Raw genomic sequence first — 15,090 nt, 5'->3', positions numbered from 1 at the left:
AAGGGTACATTCCTGAGATTTTGCTGCTTATAAAATGATAGCCCTGTTACTGAATGACCACAGAGGGACTGAGAGAGATCTATTTGAGTCTTTGTGATGGGGAGAGGTGACCCTCCCTGTGACTCGTCACATCAGAAGCAAAGGCAGCATTAACCATTTGGCGACCACCCCCAACCCTTTGAACCCAGAGAACATAACTGTATGTTTTTAATTTGTTATGATTTATTACACTGAAATTGGTGTGAAATGGACAACAAATCCTGGGTGTCAGAATCTGAAAATGAATTTTATCAGCTGAGGCACATGAATGCCTTTGGGATTTGCATTAGTTTCTCATAAGTCTTTTCATAGTACAGATGATGAGTAAAACTGAAAATAAACTGAAAATGACACGATGCTTCCTAAGTAGCTAATTTTATATGTACACGTAGACACATGTAAATATAAATACAGCATTTAGCTTCACTTCAGACTTTATAATTCGAGGTGATTTGTACATGCCCACAGAAATATTTGTCAAAAACCATTAAAGTAAATATTAATACCATTATATCTCAAAAATGTTTGAACTTATCTAGAAAAATGAAAACATTATAATAAGGTTTTTTTTACCATCTTTATTTTTTCACTGTTCAGACTTGAAGGAGAAAATTTATACCTACATACCAATATAAAAATGCTAAGTTTGATGAAAAAGCTGCCCTTGTTAGAAACTAACTTTGCATGCATAATTAATTTGAGCACCACATTCCTACTTCACAACCAGAAGAGAAATTGAATTCAGGTGTTTGGTGAACATATGGGAGATTTACTGTGAATTTATGACCTGTGGTTTGAGTGTAAAACCCCAAGATACTTGCTGATAAAACTTAATGAAGCTTGTGCAGAGGAGCTATTTTTATTTGTACTTTGGTAATTGATACATTTCTTGGTTTAACCCTCCCACCCTTTTCCCCATTGCTCATAAATCTCCCAGTCTGAGAGAGAGAGAGAGCCAGAGTAGAAAGCCCCAGCCTTAAACCAGATTGCTGTAATACTTAGCGAATCCAAAAGTTCAGAGTTCGCTTTTCCACAGCATTTTAGTCTGTTCCTTCTTTTTCTTTTAATGTAGCAATTTATGCTTTCTTCCCTGCACAGGTGACAGGAGGCAAACCCAAGTGCCCTGGGAGGAGGTGCTCTAGGTTCCTCTAAGAGAGGCAAAAGCTTTCACAGAGGGATGACACTACTTTGTCTTAAGTAAGCAAAGATGGAGGCACAATGTTCCTCACCATTAAGATTTAGGTAACAAATTCCTTATCATTAAAAGGTTTTCTTCCCAAGAATAAGCCTGCTTTCAGGGAGAGGAACCTGCCACAGACACCCTAGCAATATCTCTCTGCTTCTCTGTCTGTACCTAAGATTTTACAAAGACTGCTCCTGGTTTTAGTGCCAGGAAAGAAAACTCACGACAAGTGCTCCATTTTAACATACGGGGCATAATGGGTTTAATGAGAAACCTGTGTTCGCTCACTAATTTACAGCAATTAAGAACTCAGTTCTGACATCTGTAGATTATAACTATTTGTCTGGCGATTACAAGATCAGGAATATTTTATGGAATTGCTAATCAGTACAGAAAAATATCTAAGCGAGAAGAATGTTATTCACCTGTCGTCTCAGAAAGGCGTCGGTTGCTGGTGATTGTGCTAGTAACCCTTTTTAGTTTGGTAACATTTCTCACCCCAAAGCTTTAGTCGTCCCTGTTCAAGAACTTGTTTGTATCCACTTTATCATGCTGACAATCTGTCTGTTTTGAAAGGATAACAACTCTGTACATTCGTGCATGACATCCCAGTAAGACATTGCTTAATGATCTGAGACTCTTGTGGTCATTGCTGGCTGCCTATTTCTAAAGCTACATGTTGGGCTTGCCCTACATATGCTTTTTCCAGGTTCGCTTTTTGCCTGCTTCAGTCCTGGTGTCTGTTTTAGGTGACATCCATGAAATAGCTGAATTTTAGATTTGCCATTCGTACAAATAAGGGACTAAAAGTTTTCCCTTTAAGAATACAAGAAGAATCAGTACTTGGACAAGGAAGGGAAAGGTGCTCTAATTTTTCTACAGTGAAAATGTTTCTAAAGAAAATGATACTCGTGAAGGGTGGGCTGTTTACATATGTACTGGATCTTTGGTCTTATCATTTGTGTCGTTACCAACAAAGTGAATAAAGTGATACATTTCCTTCAACTAAGTGACTAAAACACAGAAACCTCCTGTAAAGGTTGTGTCATTGCTGAAAGACATTGTCAAGACTTGGAGAAGTCGGAATTCAGGAAAACGGGATCTTGGAGCATAAGTGGAGTCCTGGAAGCTTTACTGTATGACCTTCTTTCTAAGCATACTGGGTTGCACACCACAATGATGTGTCAGAACTCTTGACTATAGAATCCCAGAATCTGGAAGATGACAGGACTTTGAAGCACTGGCAAGTGGAGGAGAAAGAGTTTCCTTAAGCAGAGAAGGTGGCAGCTAGCAGAACTCTGGCGTTTTCCCTCTGGTCTATGGCATGAAATACCTGGGGGAGAAATAGAAATACAACAGGACAAACCTTCTAGTGTAGAGTTTCAGTGTTTCCAAGATCTCAAGACATAATTTGGAAATTTACTTTTGTATTTTTTTAATTGGGAAAAGAGTAATGTCCTTCTACGTCCCCAGTAATTGGGTGCCAAGTGCAGGTGTGAAATTCACTAGCATTAGGAATAGAATTTTGTGTGTACATCCAAAAGTAAATTGCTAGGGCTGAGAACTTTGTGGCAAAAATGAAAAGGCTGAAGATATAAGCGGATAATGGTTAACAAAAATCTCCACCGTGTACCTAATCTTTTGTAAATTGGAGCTTTTAAGGACATCTGTTAATTCCTAGACCCTTGGCAAAGTAAATAAAACCAGTTTTAAAACCAAACTAAGTTTTAACCAGCAATATCTCTTTGTGAGTTGTGTATTGACCCAGATTCTAGCAGGTCACCAGTCTGCCTGAAAGAGAAACAAGGAGTGAGTTCAATTTTACCAAATGACCTGATTGCAAGTCTATTTTCACTACGCTCTGGGAAAACACCTACATTGCTGCTCTGGTCTCATGAGGGCTGATTTTCAGAGATCACAGAGCCAGAATGGGGTGCTTCGGGTGAAGCAACTGGATAGATTTCCATGGGGCGTTAGTGGCTGTAGTTACTAGCATTAGTGGAAAGCGCTTTTGATTATTTTCATGTGTTAGGTTCTGGCAGTGACGTTTTTCAGTGGTATCTTCTATAACACTATTTACTTTGTACAATTATTCTCAGAGACCAGAACTTTGGAGTGACTAATCATATAAATGATACCACATAAATGGCAAAACTCATTCATAAAATATGATTTCTTTTATTCTGCTCTTCTAACCAACACGCTTTTGCAACAGGCAATATTTGTTTGGTTGCAGCTGTGGGCAGGGCATAGGGCTCTGCTTCTAGACCACCTTATTAATTTAATAAGTATATACCACCTCTCTAAGGTTGTTTAAGGTGATTTGGTGGTGGTGGTGATGTGTGTGTGTGTGTGTGTGTGTGTGTGTGTGTGTGTGTAAGAGAGGAAGGAAGAAGATTTAGGGAATGTATTATCTTTTATTTAAATGAAGCATAAGAGCAAACCCACCATGCAATTACATTTCAAACCCCTAGTTGCATCACATCCACTAACATCCTATTGACCAAATCAAGTTACATGGCTAAGGCCAACATCGATGGTATTTGTTTTCTATTGCTGCATAGCAAATTAGCACCGACTTAGCAGTTTAAAACAATACACATTTGTTATATCTGTTTCTGTGGGTCTGGAGTCAGGCAAAGGCTTAGCTGAATCCTTTGCTCAGGGTCTCATCCAGGTGCAATCAAAGCATCAGCCAGGCTGTGTTCCCACCTGGTGGCCTCACTAGGTGGAGTTAACTTCCCTGCTCCAAGGGTTGTTGGCAACATTCTTTGCAGCTGTATGATTCATGGCAGCTTTCTTCTTAAAAGCCAGAAAGGAGAGAGAGAGTAGCAAGATGGACACAGTTCTTATGTTAATCACGTGAGTGTAATCATTCCTTGACCTTTTTCCCATTTCACTGCAAGTCACAGGCTGCCTACACTCAAGAGTGGGGTTTGCACAAAGGCGTGACTACCAGGAGACAGGGACCATGGGCCCACCTTAAAGTCTGCATCACAAATATTTGCCGAACAATTTACCCTGCCACAGGGATGTGGCATACAAAATATATACATGTTAAGTGGTTGCGATGAAGACATAAGATTAAGAAAGAGAAAACATACACATGTAAGTCCTATAAATAAAGTAAAATGGTATTTGAGTCAGAAGACAATTACTATTGAAGAATTGAAGAAAGATGAATGTGGGCTGGAGTAGTTAGGAAAGGCTTCAAGGAAGTGGAATTTAATTTCTTTGACTGACTTAGTAGAATTGTAAAGATGGGGAGAAAAGAAGAGGGTATTATAGAAAAAAAAAAGAGATAAGCAAATATATTTTCCTCTCTTCTTTGGTAGCTTCTCACTCACACTAGAGATTATAGTCATCTCCCACTCTGAGCACCATGGAAAGCCTGCCATGATTCTTTCCCTCCACCCTCCTTTCCTCTTCCCTTTCATGTTTTCTTCCTTCTCTGAGTGGGAGAGTGTGTACCAACATGGCACCTCCCTGTTAAAAAAAAGGATGAGTGCTTGTTCTCAATACCTTCCACTGAATTCTGAATCTTAAAGCTATGCCCTCTATTCTAGTTTTACAGATTTCCTTTGCATAATTAAAAATGTAAATGTTAAAGTATTTTTAGTCCATAAAGAATTAATCAGTCACATCTCAAACTCCTCTCTCAGCTATACGCTGGTCTGAAAAGGCAGGTCTGAACTCAAGCCTGCAGGGCAGTGTGATCAGGGGGAGCTGACAATTTGGGAGAGGTGAGATTATGGACAGTGCTCAGTCATTGTTGTTTTTTAATATTTGTTTCCTGAGATTGTTACCAGGGGACCACTGGCCTTGTCTTGGCACTGTGAAAGCAAATAGCCTAGAAAAGCAACATATAAAATAAGCAGAAGCTCCAGAATATAAAGTATAGGTTGCAAGCTAGCAGGCAACAGACTCTTTTTTTTTTTTTTTTTGCTCACCTAGGATTAAAAAAATAAAACAAGCCAACATTAAAAATGTGGAGGGAAAAACTGTAGTTCTGACTCCTCTTTAAAAAAATTAGAAGGCAATGCCAGGCCCGTATCTCTCAGGACAACAATCTTCTGGAATCGAGTAAGGGTCTCGACCAAGCATATTACTCCCATTTGTCACAGAGTATACGTGGATACCTCCAGGGCAGTGGGGTCTCCTTCACTCTTTAGGTAATCGCTCTGCGGGAATTGGAATTTGTCCCGATTATGAATAATATGCGGGCATATTACTTCCAAAGTTTTGTCCATACAACACCTGCAATGCTTTCTAACATACAAAAACTCCTGGGTCCTGCACTAGACTGACTGGATCAGGAGCTCTCCAGGGGCGCCTCAGTCAGTCAGCATTTTACAAAATGCTGCACTCTGGATGACACTCATATACAATGTGTGTGCGTGAGAACCACTGTTGTAAGGTTTTTTTCCTCATTCACTCTACCTAAGGATTGTCATCCTGTGGAGCGCAGGTGCAGGACGGGCTCCAGTGCTCACCTGCCAATAGGACCGTGGCTGCAGTTAGCATAAATCGGTACATTTCACAAAGTGCATTGCAGTAGTCCAATCTGAAGGTTCTAAAGCCTAGTGCACCCCGTAATGTCCCTCTGACAGGAGAAGATACAATCCTCATGGGAATTATGGGTGGGGAAGATTAGAGTTCTATATTTTTATATTCAGGGTGATGATGTGCATGCCTGGACAGGAATCTGCATAGTGTATGATACAATCTACCTTTCCCTAATCCTGTCAGAAAAAATGCGAGATTGTTACTGAACCAAAACCAACTGTCTTCATTTAGTTTACACACAAACACACACGCGCATACACACACACAGATGTGTGTGTGTTTTAAGGAAAGTTCTAGTTGGGCTACAAATACCAATTATAAGGGAGGCTAAGTGTTAATGTTGGACTTAACAGTCTGTGTGGATTTTTTTATACAAAAGGCATCTCTATAATTCCCCTCCTCACCTGTCCCTCCTTTCTGTTGACTATTGTGAAATTATGATTTACTGACTCCTCATTAAGAGTTTTATTGTCTCACTCATCCATCTGATCAACTTAGGTAGTATATTTATTATAGTCCTCACAAAAAAATAATGAGTGACTTTACGTTGGCAGTGAACCTAAATATAAGTTGATTGTGGTGTGCAGCCACCAGTGCTAATGAATATTTAAAATTTCCTTTGGCTTTCTTGGCAGAAGACCTAACCAAGAACTTAGAGAGGTCTAAATGTGAATTATTGGCCTACTATAGACTGGCCTGAGAAGCAGTACTGAGCACCTGCAATGATTTCATCTCTTGAAGCCAGGATTTCACCTTTACACTGCCAACTGTTGTTCCCCAAGGTCTTCCAGTCTTTGCAAGTCACCATCGATCATGAAAAGCATTGCAGCTTGCTTTCCAATTTCAGCCCTTAGAGTGACTTTCCTAGTCTTGGTCAAGTTGATTGGCGTTCTCTAGAACATAGGAAGAAAAGAAGCAAAAAAAAAAGAAAGTGGAACAGTGGTTTCACCAGCTGCTCAAATTTGGAAATAAGGACAGAAGTGACTTCCAGAACTCATACCGTGAAAAATATGGAAATCACCAAAATATAAAATTAAAAACACTGAGTCAACTTCCTTTGTTGGGAGACTCACTTCTAATTAATCACAAATCATAGGAAGTCAGTTTTCATCAACAGTTTGGACTTTGTGCTTCATAAAAATAATAGAGAAATATTTCTAGTTAAACTTTTAAAATACGTTGCCAATCAAACCTCCTATGATCCTCCTATTAAAAGCTATGAAGTATGCCAGGAGCAAAAAAACAGCACAGCTGGAAAGATGGCAATGAGATCAATGAATGTTCACTTTCCTATGTCTTTGTCTTATGACTGTAATGATCCTGGTGCCTACACCATCACAGTTTCACGTAGAAGTAAGGAATTCTATAGATTGGGTGCTACATTGGGAAGCCAGTACTAAAACTTATCTGTTTGAACAAATATGTTTTGAAAGCCGGTAAGAATAGTAACCTGCCTGGCTCAGAAGTGTAGAGGGCAAGTTTTAAAGCTGCGCCCAAATGTGGGCCGAAGCCTCATGTCATCAGGTCGCACATTTTACAGACCCATTGACCTTTAATGTTCTCAGAGTAATTAGTTCAAAAGATTTGTCAGAAGAAGAACACAGGGAAGACAAGCTTTTATTGACTGGGAAAATAATCAAACTGAGTGCACTGACAGGATATTCCAGAAGCTCTAATGAAATTGATAGAAACATAAAGGTGATAGGGACCCACTCAGTAGATTAAATGGTGAAAGGCTATTCCATGTTCATGGAAGATGTTAATATTGTGGTCCTATTCGTGACCATTTTCAATTTCACATTGTTAAGCCTTTGGAATTGTTCAAAATATGCGAATTATACAAAGACATACATTAGCTTGAAAATTTTATGTACTCTACTATGACAGACTTTCTCTTTCTAAGCTACTTCTCATAAATTACTTTACCCAGAAGTCCATGCAGCCAAAAGAACTTAGATACCCACTGAGTAACCAGGGCAGTGTGTTTTCAATGAAGAGACCTAACCTTCCTTATAGCTTCCAGCTTCTTATTCTGCTAGCAGCTTGGAGGGGAAATTTGACAAATATAAGATTTGGTCCTTGTCCTCAAGAAGTCTGAAGTCGTGTTGGGGAGTCGGTATATGCCTAATATTGAATAGCTTTCCTGATAGGATGCACCTTAGTGCTCAGGGGATGGAAGAGACCAACAATGGCCCGAGATTTAAGGTCAATTTAATTTTGGTTATCTCTATTACTCTTACAAAATACTTTTTAAAAAAAATTGTATGATTTTATAATAGAGGGGCTTTGGAGTCTGATGTGTGCTTTACTAAGTGATAACAACATGGCATAGTGGAATGAGGGCTGGACTAAAAGCCAGAAAAATCTGAATTCTTGTCTCACTTTCCTTAACTGGCAGCTGGGGTGCTTCAAAAAAGTCACTTATCTTTTTCTAATGTCAGTTTCTACATTTGTAAACGTGTGTGTGTGTTGTGTGTGTCTGTGTCAGAGAGAGAGAGAGATTACTGCCTTCTGCACCTATCTTATAAGATTTTTGTGAGAATAAAGCAAAATTCAATGCTATAAAAAAAAAAAGAAGGCAACATTATTAACTAAATGGTTACATCAAACTACCACCTGAAGTTATTTTTAAAATGCTTTTCATTTATGCTGTGAGAGTTGCATTTTGTGTTTAGACCTCTGATAACTCATAAATAGGAACTTCATCTCATGGCATTATGAAAATAATACTGTGCATTTGTGAGGCTATATTGTATGGTATTATCTCACTTGATTGTTACAAGTATGATATTTAGAGCAAAAGTGATTCTTTCTCTTTATATATATAAAGGAACTATAGCTCAGCAGCGTTAAGTGCCTTAGTCTAAGAAGGTGGAGGAGCTAGAACTAGACCCTGGTATTTCTGACTTTTAATGCAGTGTCCTTTCCAAAAAACTTTTGCTGCCAACACCTTGCCAGATTACAGAAAGGAAATGAGGCTTTTTAAAGAACTACATAAAAAAGGAAATCTACAAATACCGCTCACCCTCTTGAATATCTGTCTGAAATAACGTCAATAAATTTTAATCATAAGAACAAAATGAAAACATATTTTAAATGCCCAGATATTGTTTTAAAAATTCGCTTTCTCTTAAATAGCGTCATTTCACAGCAAGATGCCATTTTTTTCCTAGCAACTGCAAGTCACAGATTGTATTTCTGAAGGGTGTTCATTGTTGTCCCGTCTCCTTTTAGCAACAGATCAACTCCTAGCAACCATGATCGGATACAGCGTCTACGGCAAGAATTCCAGCAAGCAAAGCAGGATGAAGATGTAGAAGATCGGAGACGTACCTACAGCTTTGAACAACCATGGGTGAGTATTTGGTTCTTTGGCACAATGAATAATCCTGCAGCTTCCTGTAGTAGAAAGCACTAAGCTATGACCTCAGTTCTTTATGAAAGGAGACGAGGTGGAGCCATATTCTTTTGACCTTTAACATATTGACCTTTCCCTCATTTCCATCTGGGTTTCATCATTGCAAATTTAATTTTATATCTTGTTGCACCATCTGTCCATTGCACAATAGATTTCATTTGCATTATGACAAGAAATAGCAAAAGTATTCTTGCTCTCAATTATGCATTTTTTAAATTCAGTAAATATTTTTCTATATATATTTTTTGCAGAATCAGAGCCAGAATAAATTAGCTCAACACATGTCTATCTTGTACCTACTACACACAAAGTACAGTATTTAGTACTTCTTATTCCTTTATTCTCCCTCAGCTCCTTTGTGTATTTGCTGAATCCCTCTCGTTTATCTGCCTATATCTCTATTCTAGTTTACCCTCCACACAGCCTCCAGAGTGATCTTCCTAAAGCAAAACTTTAAATGGCCTTTCAATCTCCACAAGATACAGTGCAAACCCCACAGTGTGGCATGTGAGTCCTCCTCAGTCCAGCCCCAGGATGTGCTCCAACCTTGTGTTTTACATCAGAGATGGCACTTCTGGGAAAGGGAGGCATTGGAGCAGACTTGGGAGTTCCAAGATGATGGGAATTTTGAAGAATCTCTTTGAAACTTGAGAGAGTCAATTGGGAATGAATAAATAGGCTGCCTGAGGCTGGAAAATCCAGCCGAGGCTTTCAGTAAAGGCCAGTCAACACGATAATGTGACCATAGCCGACAATGCTTAGAGGATTGGGAATAGAATAAACAATTTTAAAAATTAATTCTGTGATATCCTGATTTCCTAGGAGGACACAAGAAGGGTCAGTAGTCTCGGGGTTATAAAGCCTAGGAAGCTGCGGTCAAAACAATGTATTCTTTGGAGTCCAGACTCTTGGAGGCATTCCAGTTCTGGTTGATGTCGAGGATTAAGGTGTGCCATACACGCATGCAAGTCCCTGAAGTAGAGGAGAGAGTACAGTCCGAAAAGTTAATGAGTTCAGTTCAAAGTGTTGGAGATATAATTACAGTAGATATTTGGGAGAGTAGGGGCAGAAGGAAGAATGGTGTTAGGAAAGACTTGAAGTAAAAAAAAATAATCCTGTTTTATTTAAATGACTCAACTAACAAAGAACTTAGAGGTCGGTTGTGTTGTAAGGAAGGAGGGAGAAAGGTATAACTGTACTGGGAGGCTTTAATGCTGGGCTGAAGGTTTGAAGAGGGGTGGAATCAGGGCAGAACACCGCTAGCTGAGGACGTGGCTCCACAGGCCTCCGTTTTCTTATTTGCAAACCACGAGGGTCAGAGTAGCTGATCGAGTGTTCGTTGTTAAATGCTTTGTCAAAATGAAATTTTGAGAGGAAGCTGAGTGTATCAGGTAAAGCAGATGCAAGTAGAGCTTCTCCAAGTGTGGTCCACAGACGAGCACTTTCAGCATCACCTGGGAGCTTGTTAAACATACACTTTCTTGGGTCCTGCCTCAAACTCACTCGATCTGAACTTCTATTGGTGGGGCCCAGGAACCTGTATTTTAACAAGCCCTCCGAGCCCTTCTGAAACATGTTCAACTTTGAGAAGCACAGCTACAGAGTGTATATCATCTCTGAGATCCTTTTTGGTCCTAAAATCCAACACCTTCAATATACTTTACACAAAGCCAGAAAGCTATAAAGGTTTTCGATGATGGCATTCAGTGATCAAATTGGTGTTTGTATAAGGTGAATTTTGTGAATGAAAGGAGAAACGGAACAATGGGAGGAGCAGTACTAGTTTGAAGGACTTCACCTTAGTTCAGGTGAGGAAGACGGGGCCTCAGAACAGGCAAATGGCAATATGAGGCCAGCGTCCAGGAGTAAAAACTCCTTCTGAAATCAGTCCTAACCTGACTCTGGGATGTTGCAAAACAAGTTCAGCAGATTTAATCTCTAGGAAAATCTCTAACTGTCCTCTGAAACAGGATTGCTATTAATGGTATTTTTAATAAAATACGTAGCTTATTTTTCTAGATGATCAAGTAAATTGAGTCATTTCTATGTAACAACATAACAATTATATTAATCTACTTATGTCGTTTGACATAATTGACTCAATTGATCCCTACTAGGTTTCTTAAAGCGAGATTCTTTTGTGATATGTGGAAAACATCCTTAACTGTGTACATTGAAAAGAGTAATGTGCACAGTGTCAACCTGAAGGAGGAAACAGCAACTCTACGTGGCAATGGCTCTCTCGCACATGCTGTTCCGACCTCCTGGATTTCTCATTACCCATCCTGCACCACGAGGGGAGTGCTACACCATTCGCCTTTACCTGGGAATGTGGATTTTAAAGCAGCATATTCAGACTTTCTACTCTTTAATGATTTAATTTATCAACTTTCTTGAGTGCTTACTATGGTCTAGTCATCAGGTTTGGTGCTGGAAAAGAAAGATGAGAAAAAAAGAACTCTGCAGTCAAGCTGGTTCAAAAGAAAGGAATCTTGGTTAGGTTATAATAGGGTATGCATGGACCACCGAGCACAGCGACCACACCCACCCAAATCAGCTGTGAGTGGTTAAGAAAGGCTTGAAAGAACACTTCTTTGAAATTGCAATATATTTTAAATATATAACTTTGAGAAACAGTGAAACATCTTTGGGAACCAGGATCGACTAGATTTATTTCTGGTTGGGGACGTTGTATTGACACACTATATCTCCAAGTTTGTTTCAGACTAAATGAGCATTTCCTACTTCTTAGTTCTAGATGTTTTTCATTGGGAGATGAAATGATTAGATACACATTTTGGTTTTATTGTTTCTTTTTGAGTGGGGCCTGTGAATATGTTGGCATATGTTTCTATGCTACTTTCTTAACGTGAACAGTCATGTTAGAAAAAATGTTTGAGAAAATCTTGTACCTTCAGAAACTCAACTACCGAAGGTCATAGGTCAAATTATTGTATAGTAAAACGCCATAGCAGCTTTAGACAGACAACTTGGCTTGTATTGTCATTTCCTGTAATGAGTGAGCAGGGAACTATTTGGATGACAGGCTGATTACCTTAGGAATGGAATAATTTCCCAAACTGTGGGTCAGGAGCTGACCTTTTCTTTTTATTTATTTATTTTATTTTCAAACAAGTGGGATCTTGCTGTATCCTCTCCATTTTACTGATCATGTGAAAAATGAGCTTAAAGTGACTATAGTTCTACTTAGTGTATTAATTTTCATATCACTTCTCATCGTTAACCTAATAAGAGCTGCTCAGTTGTTCAAAATGCAGCTTGGTCTATGGTTTTTATTATGTGTTTTACAAAATGAGCTTTGAGTATCTTGGAGTCTTTTTTCTTTTCCCATATGTATTCTGACCTTCAAAGGTCACTGTGTTTGGAAAGGATGAGACCATGATCTCACCCACTGGAATGGTTTGTAATCATTTTAGTTTTAAGGAACCACAAGCTCATCTTCAGGCTGTGTATACAGCTTAGACCATATTAGTTGAAATTATCATGCTTGTTAGAAATGCCCACACACAAAGTGCAACCAGATGTATCGTATAGAAAAATATCCAAGCCAATTATTTTACATAGAGAGAAATGCTGCAGAAAATTCATCCAAGTAGCCCTTTTCAATTCATCCATTTTCAAAATGTTCTCTCTAAACTCTAGCAGTACCGAATGCACCTGTTCCTGGGCTTTTGTTCAAAATAATGTTTGGGCCTGAGGGAGCTGATTTGTGGCACAAAAGGTCTTTAGATGAGCAGAGGCCCAGAAAATTTCCTTAGCTCCATAATTGAACTGAATTCTCTCCCAAGTTGAGTAAGAGAAGAAGCAGAAAAAGTGACTTCTTCCCCACGTAGTGCCAGGTGCGTTATAAATAAAACAGCAAGTTTCTTTAAATCTTTCTTAAGATAATGGAACAATAGTTGAGGTTAGGGTTATTATCACAGAGCTCAGATATGGACAGGACTTAATGTTGCTTTTAAAAGAATTAAATTGCAGGCTGCAGACATAAGTACAGTGTGCTGTTAAAACTTTGCAGATACCTGAGTGTTGCCCATAAGGAGACTTGCTGGCTGAGACGACTGATAGATGGGATAATGGAGCCTTTAATAGCTCTATTGCTAAATCCTTCCCATCCCCGGTTTGTAGTGACTGAAAGTAGTTTAGACCTTCAGATAGAAAATTGATCCTCTGCGATGTGAATATCCTCTTCTCCCCCAAGCTTTCTTTCTAGCTGTCTGTCTTTAAACAAACAAACAAACAAAATCTGTCCTTTTCTCTATTTTCCTGTCTTGGACTTTTAATGGTTCCTCTTACCGTTTTAGGGTTTTGCTTGCTTTAATTAGAAAACCAGTCAACAGTACACAGTCACCCTGAACCCCTAGATTGCCTTCTTTGTACCTAGGGAATTTGAGAAAATGATGATTTTCTTTTTTTTCATCTTTTTTAAGACTTAAGAGGTATCTGTTGTCATTTCCTCATGGTGAGTGTCCATGCTTTCACTCAAAAAATGCCTTCTTAGGTGTCAGCCCTTGCAGTAGTATTATTCTAGTTCAAATTGGGCGGAAGTCATTGTCCTTGGAAATCGACCTGGAAAAAGCCTTTCTTGCAGAAAAGTAGTACCGTTTACTGATGGTAAAAGCCTGCATTGCCGCAAAGTAGGCTCCTTTCTTGTAGCCCTAGGACCCATCCTCCAGGTCAAAGCCTTCGTGACCCATGGCCGTTTTCTCCACAGAGGCCTTGGGTGGTGGAGATCTATAAGGCTTCCCTTGGCTGCCATTAGCCTACAGCACAGGGGTCTGGCTTGTTTGTAGAGCTGCCCCTTTATTTTCAGTGCAGCTGCTGCTTGTGATGGGGTTCGGAAATAGATCCAAACACTAGTTGGGGAAGAAGAGATGAAGGCAGATAATATGCTAGGACCAAAACGTGTATTTATAAAAACTTTATGAGGGAAATTGGTATGCTCTGCATATTTTTCAGCCATTACTGATGTCATTAGTAGCAATTAAGCTTTTCAACATTCAGCACCCACAAGAGTTCAATCGATAACTAAGTATAGTGTATGATGGGGTAGAGGTAAAGGGCTGGGAGGGCGGGCCCGATAAACAAAAGTTAACTTTGTTTTCACTAAAAATTATTAATAATCCTACTATAGAAAATACTTGCCAGTGTTAGTGCAGTGGCCACTTTTAAACAGAGTAAACAATTTATACTCTTCATGTGATTCAGTGCCATAAAAATTATTTTAACCCTCTACCAGATCTTTAAATTACCATTTTTATATTAGAATATGGAATTTATATTAGCATTACAGCATATTGGAAATGCTAAAATAAGGATTCTAAATCTCAAAGGGATAGAAGTATTCTTTTTATTGCTCTCATCATTCTCATTATCTTCATCATAGGTTTTCATCCAAAGCACACATTTTTTTCATTCTATTTTTATTTCTTATATATGCCCTCGAACATCTGTGGAAATTTGAAAAACTCTTTATTATTCATAATTTAAGTAGAAAATCCATTGAAATTATCATTCGTAAGGATATTACATATTGTATATTTTTGAATATATACGAGTACACACACGTGCTTACATGCTATTATCTATATGAAGAAAAATCAGAATATTTAAAAATTATCAAATATTTTGTATAAATGTTGATAAAGCAGTAATGAATTTCATTTCATAAGTGACACATACACTTTTATATTAAACTCAAAGTTTTATATCACCTAGTTCTCTTTAGTACTGAAACTTTGTATTCAGTATTTTTATTTTTGTTCTTTCTTTAGTCTATTAGCTATTAATAGTTTTGGTTTTCTACTTTAATTTTTTGAATTGTCTACTTCTATATTGGAAAAATAAGAATGATTTTGTTTAATTG

The 15,090-nt window shown here is 38.5% G+C and overlaps 1 protein-coding gene across 6 annotated transcripts in view; it reads left to right on the top strand.

The window, feature by feature from the left end:
* The window catches only part of PARD3 (par-3 family cell polarity regulator), a 616,019-nt gene that overhangs the window by 589,401 nt on the left and 11,528 nt on the right, over nucleotides 1-15,090 (top strand). For all 6 annotated transcript variants that reach the window (XM_039839775.1, XM_039839772.1, XM_039839773.1 and 3 more), the window contains one exon: nucleotides 9,023-9,143. In XM_039839775.1, coding sequence (XP_039695709.1) covers nucleotides 9,023-9,143 — 121 coding nt within the window. The remainder of the gene's footprint in view (nucleotides 1-9,022; nucleotides 9,144-15,090) is intronic.

The sequence above is a fragment of the Pteropus medius genome, unplaced genomic scaffold (assembly GCF_902729225.1).
Source record: "Pteropus medius unplaced genomic scaffold, Ma_sr-lr_union100, whole genome shotgun sequence".
Classification (NCBI taxonomy): domain Eukaryota; kingdom Metazoa; phylum Chordata; class Mammalia; order Chiroptera; family Pteropodidae; genus Pteropus; species Pteropus medius.
The sequence above is the reverse complement of the archived record's forward strand: the minus strand, read 5'-3'. Positions and strand labels throughout refer to the sequence as shown.